The sequence below is a fragment of the Hevea brasiliensis genome, chromosome 16, assembly GCF_030052815.1.
Source record: "Hevea brasiliensis isolate MT/VB/25A 57/8 chromosome 16, ASM3005281v1, whole genome shotgun sequence".
Taxonomy (NCBI): Eukaryota; Viridiplantae; Streptophyta; class Magnoliopsida; order Malpighiales; family Euphorbiaceae; genus Hevea; species Hevea brasiliensis.
This window is the reverse complement of record NC_079508.1, coordinates 67,984,202-68,004,964: the sequence shown is the minus strand read 5'-3', so window position 1 is coordinate 68,004,964 and position 20,763 is coordinate 67,984,202. Positions and strand designations below refer to the sequence as shown.

Below are 20,763 nucleotides of genomic sequence, written 5' to 3'. Positions count from 1 at the left end.
AAATAAATATTTTATATTTTATGTTATTAATAAAAAATATTTTAATAAAATTGAAATACGTTAATTAAAATTATAAATAAAAAAATAAAAATATTAATAATATTAATTTTCAAGTTAAATAAAAAAGGATAATATTGTCAAAATAAAAAATAAAATCATATCAGCTATCAGCCGATGAGAAACAGCTCTAAAAATAGAGCTGATACAAACTGCAGCTGATGGGTATTATATCAGTTACCCATCAGTTATCAACTCTATTTTTTTAAACTTTCCAAACACCACAATTTACCTGTTTAGGTGTCTATCAGCTATCAGCTGCACCAAACAGGTAAACCAAACAACCCCTTAATTTTTTTGTTCCATCTCGGACAAGGAGAATGGCTTTCTCTAGGCCTGGCGGTACTGGATCCTGGTTTTTTTTTTCTCTCCCAATTTAAAAAATAAATTATTCTATCTTTTAAAGAATTATTTATAACTTTATAATGATTCAAACTGCAAATTCTCATTATAATAAATATTTATTTTTAAAAATTCATAGAATTTTTTTTTTTATAAAAAAATCATTGCTTGAAATATGGTAAACAAACGCCAGATGAATTAAAAAAAAAAAAAGCTTACGAAATGTGAAGGGAAGAATTAGAAATTTGGTTTGAAATTGAAATAGAGTTAAAATTGAATCAATCTAATTTAAAAATGAAATTAAATCAAAATTATCATATTTTAATTTATTAAATTAATATTAATTAAATTGAAACTGGTCAATTTTATTTAAATTAAAATCAATTAATAAAAATAAAAAGTTTTATTAAAATTTGGCTATTATCAATAAAAAAAAAAAGAATATCACTGCTCAATTCTAAGGACCGAACTAACATTAAAATTTAATTAACATAAAACCCTTGAAAATTATAATAAGTATTAATATTTCTAAACCCATAATCAGTCTAAAATTTTAGGCCAAATAAACTGAAATCAAATATATAAAATATTATAATATAATTTTAAGAGTCTAATTCAACTTAATCAATAATACAGAAACTAAAAGAGTTCGGTTCAACCTGATACTTAATATTCATAATTCATTTAGAGGATAGTTGATGGGTAGCTGATATGATACCCATCAGCTACAGTTTGTATTAGCTCTATTTTTAGAGTTGTTTCTCAATAACTGATAGCTAATTTGATTATATTTTTTTTATTTTGACCATATTATCCTTTTTTATTTAACTCAAAAGTTAATATTATTAATACTTTTATATTTTTTAAATATAATTTTAACATTTTAATAAATACATTTCAACTTTGTTAAAATATTTTTTATTAATAAAATATAATATAAAATATTTATTTATATCTAAAACATTAAAATTAATTATAAGTTTTTTCTTTATCAATAATAATAATTACTTTATTATTTTATATATATTTTTAAAGTTATTTAATTATTTAAAAAAATAATTATTTTATTAGTTAAATAATAAAATAAATAATATAATATAATAGATCAATAATTATATATTTATTTTAATAATATAATAAATGATATAATATATTAATTTAATAATTTTATATTTAATTTAACAATAAAATAAATAATATAATATAATAAATTTATAATTTTATATTTATTTTAATAATAAAATAAATTATATAATATATACCTTTATTAGGTATTTCATATATCAACAGTAACAGCTAAATATAGTTTTACTAAACACTTAACATAAATCAGTTACTAACTATCAGCTAACAGTAACAGTTATCAGTTAACAGTTATCAGCCGTATTCAACAGTTAAACTAAATATGCTCTTAATATCATTAATTAATAAAATATATTTATACACTAATATAGAAGTAAAATTTTAAGAATAAATAAATAAACAAAAAAAAAATAAAATTAGCAATTAAACATTACAATAATTTATAAAAGAAAATGCAAGTTAGATTTTAAAATAAAATTTCTCCTCTTGCAATCTGGGAAAAAGAGTGAATGTTTGATTCATTGAGTTTAGATATTGATAACAGTAACGGTTATCAGTTAACAGTTATCAGCTGTATTCAACAGTTAAACTAAATAGGCCCTTAATATCATTAATTAATAAAATATATTTATACACTAATATCAAAGTAAAATTTTAAGAATAAATAAATAAATAAACACAATAAAAATTAAAATTAGCAATTAAACATTACAACAATTTACCAAAAAAAAATGCAAGTTAGATTTTAAAATAAAATTTCTCCTCTTGCAATATGGGAAAAAGAGTGAATGTTCGATTCATTAAGTTTATATATTGATTATCGATGCAATTTTTATAACTATCTAAAATGTGTAATCTTATCATGTAATATACATCTAACACGTATAATAAATAATTCAATAAAAATTATACGAGAAGATAATTTAAAATTATGCATGCATCTAGTATATCTCATTAATATATAAATATGCGGTTAATTCCCTGTATAGCTGTTTTAATCTAAATTCTACTAGTGAATTCAATTCAAACCGAACTTTCGTTTAAATTCAAGTGCGAGGGCTAGCAAGACTAATTCAAAACTACGTCTTGCCTTGACTTTCCATCAATTTACTTTTCATCAATTTAAGCTAGACTTTCACTTAAATCTAAGTGCTGGAACTAACAAGATCAACTCAAAATTGTATCTTACCCTGACTTTTCATATCCATAAAGACTCGGTTATAGTCAGATTAGTTCAAACCGCGATTACCCATTTAATCCATATCCATCATATGTCATACTTAAATAAATATCTAATATAATTCTTATAAAAATGTGTTATAAAATTGTAAACTAGTAAAATAATATTTAAATTTATAAAATTCATATATATATTAAAAAATTCATGATATTACATGGCGTGATTGATGTTTTAAAAATTAATGTAACAAGTTGTTTCTATTAAAATTCATAATATCGTAGTTTTTAATATGATTTGAGTGCATTGAGCCAAAGTTGATTTGGCTCTAACGAAGATAAAACAAGATGAATTTTAGGGGAGAAAGGCAAATGTTTTGGATTATGTCTACTGTGAGTCTCTTCTTCACCTGTCAACTTGTGCATTAAATGGCTAAAATCCACGAGAAAGACCAAGATAGAAACAGATTGTCTGAGAATCTCTCATTCTTATTTTGAGTTTTGAATACTGAATTTTGCTAATGCCTTTCCTGGACTAAATCTTCTCATTTTCAAGCGAGCAGACATTCTCTTAGAAAAAAAAAAATCATATCTTTTTGGTTTCTTCTTAGTTGGATTTCAACTCCACCTTTACCAAATGCTGACCAAAACTTTTTTTTTTCTTTTTTCAGTTTTTGGGTTCTTGGCTCATTGCTTAATTTGATTACAAGAAATTGAATGTCATTAATGAACCTGGAAATTCTAAATTCTAATTACACAGAATGAAGCATTCCAAGTTTTAATCTAAAAACAAAATTAGACAGTTTACAAAAAGGAATGAAGGAATTAAAGGGAAAACAGAGTGACACAGATTTGTCCTGTTTCTGTGCTCCTAATAAAAAAAAAAAAAACCTGTTGATTCTATCCTTCTTCTTAAATTAATACGAATTCGTTTAGTTTTAAAACATTATTACAAAAAGAATGATGTTCATAATGAGAAATGAACAATTCAAGAAGGATGATAAGGTATATACTCATGTTCAATTGCAGGCGTGGTCCGAGTAACAGTTGCTGTAGGTGCCCTCACATGGCCAACCATTGACACTTGCAGAGCTTCCTCTTCGTAGGCTCTTCTTTCCATCTCCTCCATTTTTGCTTTCTTCTTTACATTAACAAACATTGCCACCAAAAGCAAACCCAAAAGGAGTACGCCCAAGGCAGTTCCAACCGTGCTCCCCACCACCACTTTCCATAGGCTGATCTTCTTTCTTGCTTGCCCTGGTGCTCCTGCTGATGGTGGGGGCGATTCGATCACCAAACCATAATGTCCACGCCTTGTGACTACACAAATATTATGCGATGCTGGGGTTTTCAGTTTCACCTTGCCGTCATTTTCAAAACTAGCACAGAGTGGCCTAATTCCTGATGGGTGGGCTATACTGGTTGTATTGGTAAAGTCTATAGTGATTGGTTTTTCTCCAGCATGGATTCCAAGCTCGACAGGATTGCTAAAATTCACATCACTACCATCATTATATGCTAAAAGGCCTAAAATGGGGGACACAAGCTGATATCCTGACAAGTCAAAGCAGGCATAATATATAGAAGACCAGTTATGCCCTAAATTTTGTCTAATTACCATGACTCTTTGCACACATGGCTCCACAATTACACCAATACCAAGATGGAATTCCTTTACCTGAGCGCCATATCTCCTCAGACTGCCACATCGGAACTTCACAGTATCCACTTCGATGCCGGAGAAGTTTGCAGGTAAATGTACAGTGTGTATCATACCTGTCTTGTTGTTTATGTCATAGGACTTGAATGTGTAATCTCTAATGACAAGATCGAGAAGACGGGCAGATTTGATCCCTTGAGCTTCATTTCTAATGGATGCCAAGGACAGTAGAGTTATCAAGGAGAAAGAGAGGAGGAAGCCCATGTGAGAATGTGAACTTGGTATAAAAGGAGCTGGTCAGGACTAGAGTGGTTTTGCAAATTAAAGGAAAAGGGAATGATTTCTATGGAAAATAGTTCCACCGAGAAGCTACTTCTCTTCCTGTGGATAAGTAACAAGAAAGGAGTTGCAAAGAAGAAAGCTGAGACTGTTCAGGGAAATTTATGATGGGGAAAAGACAGCTTTCAGTGGATTAAAAAAGAAGAAGAAAGTTAAGAGGGAAAGGAAAGTTCCTGTCTTGCTTTCCATAGAATGTAGTACTCTTATACGATAGGTGCAATTTGAGTAATACTGTGATCTTATTTCCCATAAAGATTTTTTTTTCTTGAGAAATATATTGAAAAATGAAAAGTTTATTCTATTCAATGACAAACTAAGCATTCAAAATTTGAATTTAAATGGATAAAAAGCCTCAACACACAGGAAGACTTGAAGTATATGTTGAATGCAATTATAGATTTTTGAAGAAGCTTGGAAGGTAAAGTTTGAAGAAGTAAAAAGGTGGTGGGAACGTTTGGAATAAATGATTTGGGGCGAGGTTTTATGATGACTTTCCATACCAAAAGGGGACTGGCGTGCTTATGAGATGAAATGAGGTGATAGTCCTTCTTAAGGGCTCAATGATCTTAACTGCGTTGATGACATGTCTCCCACTTCAACAGCCTTTGTGGGTCTCCCATGATGGTAATTAAGCATTTACACTTATTTTATTGTTTTCTCCTACTAATGGGCCCAAATTTCACATGGGAGCTCAACCAATAAGCATTTTCTTTGTTCGCGTTCTTATAAAATTTAATTGGAAATTGTGTTCATATAACATAATTAATTTGATTATATATACCAATGAATGATTACTTTCTTCGAACTTGTTTGGTGGATTTCAATCTGATTAAAGTGAAAAGAGGAACCAAGTAAAGGAGGGGGAACCAAGTATAGCGTTAAGAAAGATGGTTCAAATGATAATGGCATCTTATGCTATTATGGTAGGTGAAATTCCATTTTCAGCAAATAATTAAGGATGACATAAAGTACAAAGAAAATTACCAAAAAAAGAAGTGAAAAACAACATAAGAGAAGAGTCGTAGTTAGTGAATAATCAACGGAAGTTCACATTTGTGTTATAAGTCAACCCCACATTCCAGTTTGCAGGAGCAACATTCCAAGCACAAATAGTCTCCTTAGTTGTATATGAAGTTATCTTGAAAGATAATGCCTGTCCTCCAAGGCTAGCAAAGGCCTGGTAAGAAGCTCCCCAGTTATGGCTCATGGAGATCCATCCTGTTTTGGTTCCCTTTACCCACATGTTGGCAATGTCACCAGCTCCTCCTACATTCATTACATACACCAACAGCCAGTACCCATTTCCTTGGAATGAGAATCTAAGCCCACCTGGTCTTATGCATGGTACCCTGCAAGAATATACCGGCCGCATGATGAGATGAGAAAGTGATTCGTTTTTAAACATTTTCTTAGATAATAAAATTCATCTCAGGAATGTGAGCATTATTCATCATCATCTCCTAGAAGAAATTCTCTCTGTCTCTCTGTTTTTCCTTCTTCTTTATAGTAAAAAAGAATGCTATTTAGGAATCTTTATGGCAGCCTTTTGAGTCATATGTAGGTCCTTGAAGTTGATTCCAAAGACACGTTAGCAACAACAAAATCTCATCTTCCTCCAAAAAAAAAAAAAAAAAAAGTTATTAAGCTACGTGCTTAGCAAAAAAGAACTTGGTCAAACACATTAATTAGTCTATTTGGCCCACATATACTTCAGTAAAAACTTTATCTTTCCCTGAAAAGGTTAGTGGAAGAGAAAAGAGGGTTCCAGGGGAAAGAATTGAAAAGCCAAGAAATAAAGACGACACACCTACGGTACATAACTGGAACAATGCCAGCCTTCCATTGGGCAATTTTCATGAAAGCAGGCTTGGACATGTCAAAGTGAACACGAGGAGGGTTGCACCAGCCACCATTATTAGAATCCTCACTCCAATTTGGAGGGCAAAGATTAGTAGCAGTCACTGTGGCGAATACCTCTTTGTAACACCATGGGGATTGTGCACACATTATTTGGTAGCAAGTCCCACAAGCATAGCCATTGTTGAACAATACTGTGCTCAATGCAGCTGTATCTGTTCCATATCCATTTTGAAACAAGTTTCCATACCCACAAGCCCCTCCTATCCATTATAAAAATAATAATAATAATAATAATGAGAATTCATACAATCTAAATCATATATTATACCGAATTACTAATAATTCAATGATATAAATTCAAATAACTTTTAGCTTATACCCATAGTTGCCGAGGCGGTCTCATCACCATAAAAGGTGGCATGAGCAAGAGACCATTGGCTTGGCCGGAATACGGTAGTATAGCCTGTGGCCATGGATGTACCGACGAATGCTGATGTTAATGTTACCAAGAAGAAGCTAATGCTCCATGAATGGAAAACAGAACCCATGATTCTTTTTTTGGCGGATTTTTGTGTATTGCTGAGCTTCTTCTAATGCCTTTATGGCAATGTAGAATGCCTCATTGACTTGTATTTGTTTCCCCTATATAGTGTTCCAGTTTGCACAAAAACAATTGCTTTCGTGAGAGCACGAAGATAGTGCCTCCCTCCTTGAAGTCAAATGTGTTCTAAAAAAAGGAATACAAAGGTTTCTATCTGATTTATTTATGGTGGTTGTCGTGCAGGCAGGTTCTCGTTTGGCTGACTAATTAGAATGTACAATGGATGGAATATTTAATTTTTCTTATTTATCCTTTTTCCCATTTATGGAATTTTAGTTAATTTAATGTATTTTTATAATTTGAATTTATCATATATTTAACGATTTTTTTAAAATTTATTTTATTATAAATTTTAGACATAAACATATATCATTATATATATTTTGTTTTAAATTTATAATAAATTAAATTTAAATAATAATTTTTCAATTTTGAAAAACATCTATTGTTCAGTATTTTTTGCTGGGCCAAAAAAATCTATTGGCTCGTGGTCCACCAGTAAGAGATATTAGTGGACCCGCAAGCAAATGCCTTTCTGAAAAAAAAAAAAAAAAAAAAAAAAGCAAGTAGAGGCGGCGAGTCGGGGGATGGAGAAGAAGCGCGACCAGGAGACAGGAGAAATGGCAGCAGCGGCCACCCAGCATCGCAGCCAACCACAACCACCACCACCAGCACCTCATAACAGACCCCTCCCTCCTCCGAGCCGAGCCCTTCCTTCCAGTCATCGTTCCGTTCCCGAACTAATCGATCGCGAAAAGGTCCTGTCCTACTCATGTAATATCTACTACATTTATACACATCCCCTTTCATTCAGTTGCGTTTAGGGTTTTAGAAACTTTTGTACATTGTAAATTGTAGATCAATTTCTGGCTGATATTTTGCTTTTGAATGCAGACTTGCCCATTATTGCTTCGAGTTTTCACAAAGGTGCCCTTCTTTTCAGCGTCATTAGTTATTTCGTCGACAATCTTTGGGTTCTTTTTTAGCACTTTGTTTCATTTTCTATATGCAACGTAATGTTAGATTATGCTTGGAATTCTGATTTCTGTTTCCCCTCGTCTGTCTATGCACTCTTCTTTGCAAAATTGTATGCACTTGTTCAAGTGGATTCCTTACTTGTTTTAATAATTTATATATTCAATGAATTAATTAAAAAGCTAATGCGTACGATACAATTTGATTCCCTTGTATTTCAATGAATTAATTAAAAAGCTAATGCGTACGATACAACTTGATTCCCTTGTATTTCACTTCAATAGCACAGTTTGTGTTCTACTAACATCTTTGATAACATGTGAATTCTAGCAAGATTTCCTATGGTTGACCTTGAGGGTGGCAATCTGCTAATCCAGCCAAAGTCCAAAATTTTTCTTCAAGTATACATTCTTGTGATGTGGCCGTCAACAATAAATTCATATAATTAAGTGCTCAAACAATAAAAATTTTGGCAATTCAGTCAACTAAATTCTAAATATATCAGGCAACAGTATCATAACACTAATACAATAAGTCGTTAAACAGTAAATTTAAGGAAAAATCTATTAGAAAGTCGTTATTGAAAATAATATTAGAAAAGGAATTGTTCATAAATTTGAAAAATAACTGTTATGTATTCATGATGGTTTTGATGGTAACTTCTACTGAAAGAAAGAAAAAATTTTGGGTAAATCCAGAAAGATGGAGAACTTTAAAAGGATATCACAGCCAAGACTCATTACTTGGATCAAGATTGGGTGGAAGGGTGCGTGCGGATCCATTTAAGCTGGAACTAAATTTTTTGCTGATTGGTTTTCTACCATCTTCCACACGAATCCTCTCCATGCTCCTCTTCCTATATGTCATAAGTTAAATGAGAAGTCATTGTGCATCTTCAAAAATCTATTCCTCTTTATTTGAATGCACAAAAGACCATTTTTGCTGACTAGATTGATTAAATTCACATTTTGTTAGTGTCCCACATTGAAAAGTTACAAGTTAAAAGATAATATAAGCAAGGGAGAGCCAAATCTAATTGGCTTACACCATTTTGGTGAAGGCAACACCGAGCTTAACAATTGAACCATGCTAATAGTCTTGAACACTCTCCGGGTCAAAATTTCATACATTTCATCTGATTTGCTGTTTTAATCTTCTGCAGATTGGAAGTCACCACAAGGTTGAAGACTTTGCAGTGAGAGGCAAAGAACCCAAAGATGAGGTTCAAATTTATACATGGAAAGATGCAACGCTTCGTGAATTAACTGATCTTGTATGTTATTTCACCCTCTCACCCCCTAGCCCCACTGCCATCCCCAAGAACAATTCCATCTTTAACCAAATAAAATTACCTTATTTACCTAGTAGCTAACTCTAGCGCTCTGTCAGGTCAAAGAGGTCGCTCCAGAGGCAAGAAGACGAAATGCAAGACTATCATTTGCTTTTGTATATCCTGATAAACATGGTCGTTTTGTGTTGAGAGTGGTATGTGCTGCTCTTCTCTGGAGGGATTGTACATCCATAGTTAGAAGAAACAAAAAAGAAATAAGTGTTGCTAATTTACACACCAATGCTTGCATGGACAAAATTTCCACCTGCTTTTAAAAGTTTTTAATCTTATAGATTTTTATTTATTTTACTCTATTTTTAGGTGGGATTGACTCATTCAAGTGCAAGACGACCAGATGATGCCATGGCATTGGGTGAACTCAGCTTCCAGGTAAAATCAAGGCATTCTTGACTCTTGCATCATTCAAATTCTTTAGTTGTTGCGCTCACATTTTTGATCCACAGATTGGAGATTACTTGGATGTGGCTATTCTTTAGGAGGGGAAGCTTGGTGGTGACTGGAGTGTCAATTTTGGTGCATGGACAGTGGTCTGTGCTTCGTTAATTTTGGAGAGGCCTGCCAGCATTTTTTAAAAAAATTTTTTATTTAGTTTGCTTTATCTTCCTTTTGTTGGAACTCCTTAGAATACTGGAATGACATGTAGGAATGTCATTGTTATGGATATTGCTAAATTTATGCTTATAATGTTTTGCCATTCTTCATATGTTTGGGCTCTTGGAAAGAGATGAAAAATGCGAGGGAGAGAGAATTGAATAGGTCATGCAAGATGCCCAACCCTGATCCCAAACAACAGATGGCTCTAGCTATTCCAGGAAACTCAACTTTTGCAATCAGTGCCAAATAATTTTCTAATATCTTGAGTGATTCAGATATTGCTAATTGCCCGTGCTAATGTCATGGGGAGCAAATTAATGCAAATTTCGAGTTATCATCAAGGATACAGTGATGATGATTACATAGGTGTCACGGCTACTCATAAGTGGCTTGTGATTGGCTATACAACATAATTACAATTCTGCTCTCATCTTCTAGGGACGAGCCTGTAATGGGTCGATGTATTACTATTAAGTGTATGCTTAAGTTACAATATTAACACACCATGGAAATGCATTATAGAGTACACGATCCGAAAATTTCCTTTCCCTCCATTACTGATCACCCAAAGTTATGCATGAGGTGACACTTCTCACTCCAAATTTATGAGTTAGTTTGCAGTTGTATTTTTTGTCTTCCCATAAATTGAATTGATCCTGCATTCAATAGCCATTATCAATTGAGCATTGTAGTATTAAATCTAGACACTGGGAGACTAGATCAAAACTTTCCAGCCAGTTACACAACAACAAATGAGTTGCTGAGAATCAAGTCGAATATTTTAGCAAACATCATTTTATTAAAGCAATGAAGATAAAAAAATGTGAAGCACCAATTATATCATAAGAATTACAAGACACTTGCTAGTTTGAGCAGACAGACTCTAGGATAAAGAAGTTATCTGCCTCAAATCAAGCATTGCTTCCTTCTGGTAGTGTAATCAATCGTGTCTTTGAATCATAAACCATTTCAGTTCCACAACTGCAGCAAAATGTTGCAGTTATGCAAAATCATGCAAGATCACAAGGTCCATCAAGTAAATGTGGTTATTGACCAACTTTAAACTTACTTCGAGCGTTTGACATTGTTGGTGGAACCGCCGCTTGAAACTGACAATATGGTTCCAAAGAAGGACTGGTTCTCAGTACCGCAGTTGGGACAGGGGCCCTAGAAAATGATGTAATTCATTAGTCTGTCAGTTTAGAAAGATGTAAACGTCAAGGAGCTTGCTCATTAAAGGCTTAGAAGAAACATAATTGCAGATTCTACCTTCAAGATCAAAGAGTCTCTTACAATTGCACTTGTAAAAGATTGAGATAACCAAACTATGAGAGGCACTGCAGCGAACCATGTGAAGATGAAGCTGAATGGCTCTGGAAGCCGCAAGTGAACAAAGTCTATGACTAAAACTGAAAGAGCAAAGGTAAATAGTATCGAAGAAGCTCCTAGTAATGATTGTTTTATTGTCTATCAGGCCTCACTGGCAGTATGAACAATATTGCCAATGGGTAAATTCAATATGATTGATCAACCCCTTCAATGAATTGAAAAATCATTCCTTTGTGCTGATATCAATACCGAATAGTTAGTGAATTATGGAGATATGTCATCAAGTTTTACATTTTGAGCATAGTGCATTTATATGTTATACTGCTTCATAAAGGGAAGAGAAGGAAAAGAGCAGTGATGGTTGTTTGCCTCCAAAAGATATGATATTTCAAATCCAGTCAGATCATCCAAGAAGAAAAACCTATTAGAACAAACACATGAAAATCAAACCTCAGCATCTGTGGGCAAAGTAGATTATAACCAACAAGTTACAGACTTTTACAGTTGTTTGATAGGAGTCTCCTTCACTAAAGGTTGTCAACAAATAAAAGGAAAGGATTTGTCACAATGGTATTGGTAACTTTTATCAGGGAGCACTAAATAAGAATTCATAGAGAACCAGTAACTAAAAAGAAGTTTCACAACGAAATTTCATAATCCCCAAAAGCTTCAAGAACATATAATCTGCACTAGTGTGAGAAAAGTAATCACTTACAAGCCTAGTGCAACAACAGTGGCAGGGACATTCAGCAAGAGCATCTTTAAATAGTCAACAGATAGGTCACTGTAAACCTGAGGGAAGACAGTTGAGCAGCACAAATTAGGTTAACATCTACATTCCATTTGAATTGCAGAAGCAGATTCCACCATAAGAGGAAAAAGAGGGAGATGGGGCGGGTTGTTGGTATTCAAGTCAGCAAAAAAAGGGAAAACAAAAACAAGAAGGAATCAGATAAATTGATTGAACCGTAATAGTATATATGTTGTTCTCCCATAAACTTCAACAGAGCAAGATGTGCCTGTGGTAAAACATTGCAGCTGATAAAATGGAAACAAAATTGCCAAATAAGGTCTGTTGTAATATCTGATAACGTGATAATTCTATTTAATTCTTAATATATTGGCATGATTAGTTGAATCTTTGATTATTCCTGATAATAATCGAACATAACATCTTCTGATCTCCCAAAAAAATGTCTTCCATATGTTACATAATAACTATAGAAACTAGTTGATAAGCAATGATAACATTTCACATGCATTGATGGAAGTCTTCAAGAACTTGGAAATGAAAAGTCTATCAGACAGAATGTTGATTTTGACTAAATTGTAAATTCTTAAAAATCCTGGAAAAAGCTAAGCTTGATTTTTCAAGTTTTTGTAACAAAACACATTAGCTGCAACGTATAGGATAACTGCAATGTGGGGAACGGTAGAAGATTGAAGAGAAAATTGGTTACAGTGGTTAAACTCGGCAATATATTCCATGAGGAGGTCAGAATTATAAATGCTTATGATTCTGGTCATTATACTTAAACATGAGTCTATATAATATAACAGCACCAGCAAATAATTTTTAAGCATCAGAAAAACTAATGCTGCAGAGACCAGACAATTACAATTCAAAATTGTGTGAGGTCAACGTACATAAATACAAGCACAATAAGAGGATAGAAATCTAGATCGAGGCATACCTTTCTACTACGGAGACTGCATCGTGGACCCTCAACTACAATTTCACTGCCTTCTTGCTGCAGAACAATTATGGTCAAAAGAATACACAGGCAAATAGTATGATGGTTAATATATATGGCTTTAACCTTAAACTACCTATGGCACGGATTCAACTTAAACTCGCATGCATAAGATCAAATTATCGAAACCAATTTTAACACAGATATTCATTTAACTTAGCGGCAATCACTTCATATGTCAAAATGAGAGGATCCCTCAAGACCGAGTGCTAACCTTTAATTTTAACTTCATGTTATCAAACTCTTCATCACTCAAAATTGGCTTCCCAGATACATAAGCCATTGAAGCTTACAAAAATTTCTGCTCATCAGAACCTGTAGAGTTGAAATAGGAATACTATCGAAGTTTTGGACATAAGATTTTATAATTCAACAATTGACAAATGTCATAAACATATAGGTTGTTTAGACTCTATAAATTAACCCATACTTAGCATAACAATACTGCTTCCTTCCCACATTAGTTCTTCCTTGAGATTATCAAATTCTTCATTTGACATTATAGCTTTTCCTTCATAATAAAATGCCTGAGGAAGAAAATAGAAACAAACTTTCATGAACAGAAACTCGTGCTTTGGTAGAATTATTATTATGTATTCACCAAAACAATGCTTTAGAGTGAAAAAAATGGAAAGATTGGTATCTACATACTTGTAATGCTTGAAGAACCTCCTGCTCCATTTCACCAACTGACCTTTTGTCTTTCTTGTTTATGCTACAATATTGCAGAATTTTACTTTCAACAACGTCATCTTCTTCAACCTTACCTGGAAAGAAAATTAAATTTCTGAGGAAATGAGACAAGAGAAATAACAGATGTTAAGAGCAAGTAATATTCAAGGTTCGGAAATGAATTAGTTCAGATCATAAACACTCTTATGAGTAATCCATTTCAGTATAAAATGAAAAATACACCATAAAAAATAATAAGAAAATCCATATCAGTACATGCTAAATTTAACTCTTCAATTACTTGATTAATCTCTACAAGAACAAGCAAATCATTTTCAAACACTAACATCTAACACCAACTAAAGATGGGTTATAACAGACTATATCCAAACCTTGTTGGTCAGCAGTGGCCTTGATTGGAAGCATAGAATTTCTGCGTCTACCCAGAAATGCCTTCCATTGAGCTGAATTGACTGAACCCTTTGATTAAATCAAATTATATAGACATTTAAGGTTAACATTCATTGCATTTTGTTAGCATTTAGTCTCATTTTATTGTTATTTTTATATGTTTTTATTATTATTTTAGAAAACATATTAATCCAACTCAATTCATTAATTTTTATATTTTATCAGGTATTTTTATGTGATTCTAAAATCAAATATAAGTGTGTAAGAGATTTGGAGGTCGAAACGTGAAGAATACAGTGCCAGAAGAATACAGTGCCAGAATTATTACACGGGCCATGTAACTTGCCGTGCAACTCTTTGGACTAAAGAAAACTTGAAAAACAAAGTGATAAAAAGTTACATGGGTGTGTATCACTACACGGTTACACACCCATGTAAAGTCCCATGACATCAATTCTGATGCGGCTTTTTTTGCTTTCAACCCGATCCGGATAGACTCCTAAGGCTTATAGTACTCTAAAATTAGGGTTTTTACACCAAATATAAATATAACAAGTCGATAATTGAGGGAAAAGAAAAAAAGAGAATTTACATTCAAGATATACATCAACTTTAAAAGATGCGAAGGAGAAACAAGATCTGCAATATTGCTAGAAGGAATTTTCAGCTGAAGTTTCAAAAATCCAAGGCTGCAACTCTCTTTCTAGGTTTTTTCACTCTAGTTTCTTATCATGTCTTCTCTTTATATTTTTATAAACTTGATCATAAAACTCACTATGTATGAATAGTTTCTTTATTCTAGGGTGAGGGTATAGCAATCTCAATTTAATTATGGATCTTGTTTGATTTTATTTAATACATTAGGAATTTTATTCTTTTATTCAATCTCTTGTATTCTTAATGCATGCTATGTGTTGGTATCCCCTAGCTATGATCTAAGATGCTAATTGAAGAACTGAAAGCTGAAGGTTAGTAGTAGAAAATCAAGATTTTGAACTTACGAAATCTGACTTAGAGATAAACTAATGACATTTATGGAGTTTCAAAATTAATCAAATATCTTAAAGGGTTTTAATTAATTTAATCATCACAAAAGTAGGGTTTAGGTTAATTAAAATATACATTGAGTGCCTTGAGAAAAAATTTAAGATAACTTAGAATTAATTTCAATTAATGTAATAATCTCACATTTATTGAATGAATTAGATTGATTCTATAATTGATTGAAGTGTGAACCCCCAGCTCTAGATGCCTTTATCCATTAATATTAAAGTTTAGTTAATTGTTTTAGATTTTATTTTTTTTAATTTAGATTTAATTACTATTTCTATACAATTCGATCATCTAGATAATTAAAATCACTATAGTTTGGTACTCAACACGGTCCTCGTGGAAATAATATCCTACTCATTACTTTATTACTTACTAGGCATGGGTAATTTATAATTTTTATTTTTTAATTTAATTTTTAATTATATTTTAAATAAAATAAATTATTACTATTAAATTAATTTTAAATTAAAATTTCTCTCTTATTTAATTTAATTTGAATAAATTTTTACCTGTCATAATAATAAATTTTTAATTAATTTATATTATAATTAATTAAAATACTTATTTAATTCTTTTTATACATTTACTAAGAGTAATTTCATGATTATTTTATTTAAAATGTAATTAAAGTACTTTATTTAAAACATAATTTAAATTTTATAAAATTTTTATATTTTATCTCATAATTTATAGAAATCGATATTTATTTTTTTATAAATTATAGAAAATATATTAAATTAATGAGAAAATAATATTATTTTAAAAATGTATAAATATAATATTTTTTGTTATTAATAATATAAAAAATTATCAAATTGCCAATGATGAATTGAATTGTTTAATTTCAGTAATAATGAAAATATATAATATTATTATAAATTAAAAATAATATTCTATTATATTATTTTTAAAATTGCTACATCTAAATGTAAATTTTTTTATTAATCTCAATTTTTTTTATAAAATAATTATTTGACAAAAATAGTTATCACCTTACATAAATTTGTAATATAAAATAAATATATTTCATAAAAGTTATAATTTTAAAATGTAATAATTTTCTATTATTAATATAAATACTATAAATACATACTATTTTTCAAAAGGCAAATTTTATTATTATAATATTGTAACTTTAATTATTCTTAATCATTTTTATTTGTAGCTAAATTTTCAATGTCATTATATTTACAATTTATCTTTAAAATTCTATTTCGATATAAAAATATAGTTAAGAGATAATTTATGCATTAAGATATAGATATTTAATTAAAATTTAAAAATAATTTTGATGAAAATTAATTATAATAAAATATAGATAATCAAAATATTAATTATAATTTTATTCGATATATAATTATAATGAAATAAGATATTCAAAGTTTAAGAAATATTAAATAAGAAATTTTAAAAAATTAATAATTAAATAAATATTAATTAGATATATTTAAATAAATAAAATTTGAGAATGATAACTAATAACTTTGAAAGAAATAATAAATTATAGAAAATATTTAAGCACATTTAGGTTAAATAAAAATACTTAGTGAAAAAAAAGTGCTTAATGTGTATCAAAAATCTCATATGATACTATATATTGACAAACAAATGAAAATTATTTAAATTAAAAAATAATTTGTAACTAAATATTATTGAATTGAAAAATGGTAACAAAAACATTTAAATTCAATTTTTTAAAAATAAAATATTTCTTATTTACTTGACCATTCAATTAAATGGCCATAAGTTGGCTATAATGATGATGATGATTATAATAATCCTAATAATAAGAATTAATTAATTTTAAGAAAATAAAATAAAAATAATATTAAATTATTAACATAAAAAATAATATATACTTGATGTCCCAAAATATGTCCAAGAGGGGGGTGAATTGGACTTTAAAAACAATTTTCGATTCTTGCTCAAAACCTTTGAAAATTGCAGCTAGGTTCAACTCAATTAACTAATGTGAAATATGAACAATACAACTCTATTGACAAGTTGATTCAAAGTTAGGCTATATGCAATCAGTATACTGTTCTAACAAATTATATCAGCATTCAAAGAGAGATATCGATGTCTGGATAAGTTTTAACACAAAGAACCAGAGCGATATACGGATATACTAACTAACAAGATTAAACAATAAGCGATTAAATCGGATATCGCAGATTTAGCGATGAAGCGATTTAGCAAGATGGCGATTTTCTCATATTGCAGCAAGATTAACAGCAAATGGCCTCAACTTTCATATCAGCAAAAACATATCAATCATAAAGTTAAAATGCATAAATGTAAAGAGCAAGGGTTGAGAAAATGAACACTGAAATTTTTATAGTGGTTCGGCTTCAACTAGCCTACATCCACTCTCTCAAAGATCCCACTTTGAGTTCACTTCACTATTCTTCTCTTTTAAATGCAAGAGACAAAAAGCCTTTTACAAATCTTCTCACCAAAGCTTTTACAAGTAGCTTCACACTTGTACCAAGTGTTATCCCAAACACTTTTCACAACCAAGCTTCAATAGATGCTTGAATGACCTCTCATAAAAGATAATAAGGTGTTTAAAACTCACTCTCACTCAATACAACAGAATCTATAAAGAAGAGTTGAGTAAATAAGCCAATGATGAGCAATAAAACACTTTGAGCACTTTGAATGAAAGCTTTTATGATTTTGAACAGTGGAGAGTCTTTCATTAAGTGCAAAATGGCCAAAGATAGGTGTATTTATAGCTTTGGAATATTTTTTACCATTGGAGAACTCATTTGAACTTTACAGATACGAATTTCAAGAAAATAGCCGTTATTTTGTCGTTTTCTGCGATGTTGTGCAGAGTTGAGACAGTTAGCATACTTGAGAAAATAGCAAACCAGTTAGCATACTAAAATAAGTAGCAAACCAGTTAGCATACCAGGAAAACTTTTCTGCATAACTTTCAAAACTATAAAACTTTACACCAAATCATAGTCAAACACTTTTTAGGCCAATAATGATATTTAAAAGAGAAAATCTTTTGAGGGATTGAAAATAAGCATTATTGACTTTTACTCCTCAATTCTTTTCACAAGTGATCGTAAAAATAAAACTTAACTTCTATACTATATGTACCTTCAATTTTGATTTTCAGCGCAGCCTTAGAAGGTAATCTTTGCTTCTTTTATCTCCTTTGATTCGTCCTGTGTTATCCTTAGAATGTCATCCTTTCTTCAAAAGCACGAATCCATCATGAAATCCTTGAGTCTTTTTCTTTGAGATGCACAACACTTAAAACAATGTTAGTTTGATTCTAGTTGAGTTTTGATATCATCAAAATCTATGCTCCTTTGAGCTTGTGGGAATTATAAATAAGTCAAATCCTATATTTTATTTTTATAACTTTTTATGTATACACTTTTTTCTCTCAAATTTTTTAACAAAAATTTTATAACAAAAAATATAACAATGCAATAAAAATATTTGTTAAAGATATGAAATAATTTAAGATTAAATTATATGATAGTTGATTATTAGATCACAAATTAATGATTATTTTTTTTAAACTAATGGTCATCAATGATCTATTATTATTATTATTATTATTATTATTATTATTATTATTATTATTATTATAGTGGGTAACATTTGGTAAATAATGTTTATGCAAAAATAAATTTATAAAAAAATAATATAAATAATTTTTAAATATTATATTTAATCATAAAATATCTCAATTTTAAAAAATCAAAATAAAAAAATAATAATTTAAATCATAAATATTAAAGTAATATTATAAATAATAATAATAATTATAAGAGAAATAAAAAAATAATAATTAGTATTTATAAAATAATATAAATAATTTGTAAAAATTACATTTAATTACTAAATGTTTTAATTTTTTAAAAACTAGTAATTTGAATTATAAATGCTAAGGCAATATTTTAAATAATAATGATAATTAAAAGAGAAATTTTTGGTAAATGACTCAACTCAACTCAACTCAACTAAGCCTTTATCCCAAAAATTTGGGGTCAGCTATATGAATTTGCTTTCTCCACTCTGAATGATTTTAGAAATTTTTGGTAAATAATGTTTTTAAAAATAAATTTATAAAAATAATATAAATAATTTTAAATATTATATTTAATCATAAAATATCTTAATTTTAAAAAATCAAAATAAAAAAAAATAATTTAAATAATAAATATTAAAATAATATTATAAATAATAATAATAATTATTATTATAAAAAAAAATAATTAGTATTTATAAAATAATATAAATAATTTGTAAATATCACATTTAATTACTAAATGTTTTAATTTAAAAAAAATAGTAATTTGAATCATAAATGCTAAGGTAATATTAATAATAATAATAATAATTAAAAAAGAAATAAAAAAAATTAAATAATAATTAATATAAAGAAGAGTATTTATGATTAATAATAAAATCATAAATTAATAGCCAAGATTTTTTAAATTAATGGTCATTAATTACTTTTATTATTATTATTATTATTATTATTATTATTATTATTATTATTAAACGTAACATGTGATAAATAATATTTTATATAAATAAATTTATAAAAAAATAATATAAATAATTTTTAAGTATTATATTTAATCATAAAAGGCCTTAATTTTTTAAAAATTAGATTTTGAAGAAAATAATATTTTAATTAATAAATGTTAAAGTAGTATTATAAAAAATAATAATAATTAATAGAAAAATTAAAAACTAAATAATAATTAGTATTTACAGAATAATATAAATAATTTATAAATATTGTATTTAATTATAAAATGTCTTAATTTTTAAAAAATTAAATTTAAAAAAATAATAATTTAAATAATAAATTTTAATGTAGTATTTTAAATAATAATGATAATTAAAAGATAAATAAAAAATTAAATAGTAATCAGTATAAAAGAGAATATTTATAGAAAGTGACACATGACAAATTTTTTAAAAAAAGTGTTACATGTCATTTTCTTGTGAATACATTCCTACCTTATATATATATATATATATATATATATATATATATATATATATATATATATATATATATATATATATATATATATATAAAGATTGTATTTAGAAAATAAAATTATATATTACAACTTTCAGAAAATATAGAAAAATAGTCATTCAATAAATTTAATTAAAAAATTACCAATAAATATAAATATGATAGATTTAAAATCTTACATCCTTTTGAATTTGTTTTATAAAAATACAGACGACTTCTTTATTAGAAAGTGAAAATATAATATACATATAAAATTAGTATATGTTTTTATTAGGTAAATTAATAAATTAGTTTAATTAATTAATTAATAATAATAATAATAATAATAATAATAATAGCTATTTATTATAGTATTAAAGTGTAATAATTAAATAATTTGTAACTTATATATGCATAATTAGAAAAATAATAACTTAATCATAATTTAAAGAAATTATATAATTAATTAATAAAAAATAAAACTTCAAGGGGGTAGGGGCA

The 20,763-nt window shown here is 28.8% G+C and overlaps 3 protein-coding genes and 1 pseudogene across 4 annotated transcripts; 1 reads left to right on the top strand and 3 right to left on the bottom strand.

The window, feature by feature from the left end:
* Positions 1-3,449: 3,449 nt before the first annotated feature.
* On the bottom strand, positions 3,450-4,883 carry LOC110640022 (uncharacterized). The gene has a single exon (XM_021791156.2). It carries the CDS (start codon positions 4,580-4,582, stop codon positions 3,647-3,649), a length of 936 nt encoding a protein of 311 aa, XP_021646848.2. The 5' UTR covers positions 4,583-4,883; the 3' UTR covers positions 3,450-3,646.
* Positions 4,884-5,693: 810 nt separating this feature from the next.
* On the bottom strand, positions 5,694-7,065 carry LOC110640024 (expansin-A7). The gene is made up of 3 exons (XM_021791157.2): positions 6,897-7,065; positions 6,465-6,777; positions 5,694-6,006 (listed from the first exon to the last, which is right to left on the bottom strand). Exons 1-3 carry the CDS (start codon positions 7,063-7,065, stop codon positions 5,694-5,696), a joined length of 795 nt encoding a protein of 264 aa, XP_021646849.2.
* Positions 7,066-7,652: 587 nt separating this feature from the next.
* On the top strand, positions 7,653-10,145 carry LOC110639999 (histone deacetylase complex subunit SAP18). 2 transcript variants are annotated; one of them, XM_021791133.2, is made up of 6 exons: positions 7,655-7,876; positions 8,013-8,045; positions 9,256-9,366; positions 9,483-9,578; positions 9,745-9,813; positions 9,888-10,145. In XM_021791133.2, exons 1-6 carry the CDS (start codon positions 7,706-7,708, stop codon positions 9,918-9,920), a joined length of 513 nt encoding a protein of 170 aa, XP_021646825.2. In that variant the 5' UTR covers positions 7,655-7,705; the 3' UTR covers positions 9,921-10,145. The 2 variants fall into 2 exon arrangements, with proteins under 2 accessions (XP_057994651.1, XP_021646825.2); XM_058138668.1 differs by lacking the exon at positions 9,483-9,578 and having other exon boundaries at positions 7,653-7,876.
* Positions 10,146-10,942: 797 nt separating this feature from the next.
* Positions 10,943-13,919, bottom strand: LOC110640004 (PGR5-like protein 1B, chloroplastic; annotated as a pseudogene).
* Positions 13,920-20,763: the final 6,844 nt, after the last annotated feature.

What these genes read in the sequence shown, in the direction of transcription:
- LOC110640024 (XM_021791157.2), bottom strand. Translation starts at nt 7,065, where the DNA reads ATGGGTTCTGTTTTCCATTCATGGAGCATTAGCTTCTTCTTGGTAACA. An exon ending in GACCGCCTCGGCAACTATGG is followed by an intron (nt 6,778 to 6,896) that starts GTATAAGCTAAA and finishes TATAATGGATAG; the next exon opens with GAGGGGCTTGTGGGTATGGA. An exon ending in GTTCCAGTTATGTACCGTAG is followed by an intron (nt 6,007 to 6,464) that starts GTGTGTCGTCTT and finishes ATATTCTTGCAG; the next exon opens with GGTACCATGCATAAGACCAG.
- LOC110640022 (XM_021791156.2), bottom strand. Translation starts at nt 4,582, where the DNA reads ATGGGCTTCCTCCTCTCTTTCTCCTTGATAACTCTACTGTCCTTGGCA.
- LOC110639999 (XM_021791133.2), top strand. Translation starts at nt 7,706, where the DNA reads ATGGAGAAGAAGCGCGACCAGGAGACAGGAGAAATGGCAGCAGCGGCC. An exon ending in GTCGTTTTGTGTTGAGAGTG is followed by an intron (nt 9,579 to 9,744) that starts GTATGTGCTGCT and finishes CTCTATTTTTAG; the next exon opens with GTGGGATTGACTCATTCAAG. An exon ending in TGGGTGAACTCAGCTTCCAG is followed by an intron (nt 9,814 to 9,887) that starts GTAAAATCAAGG and finishes TTTGATCCACAG; the next exon opens with ATTGGAGATTACTTGGATGT.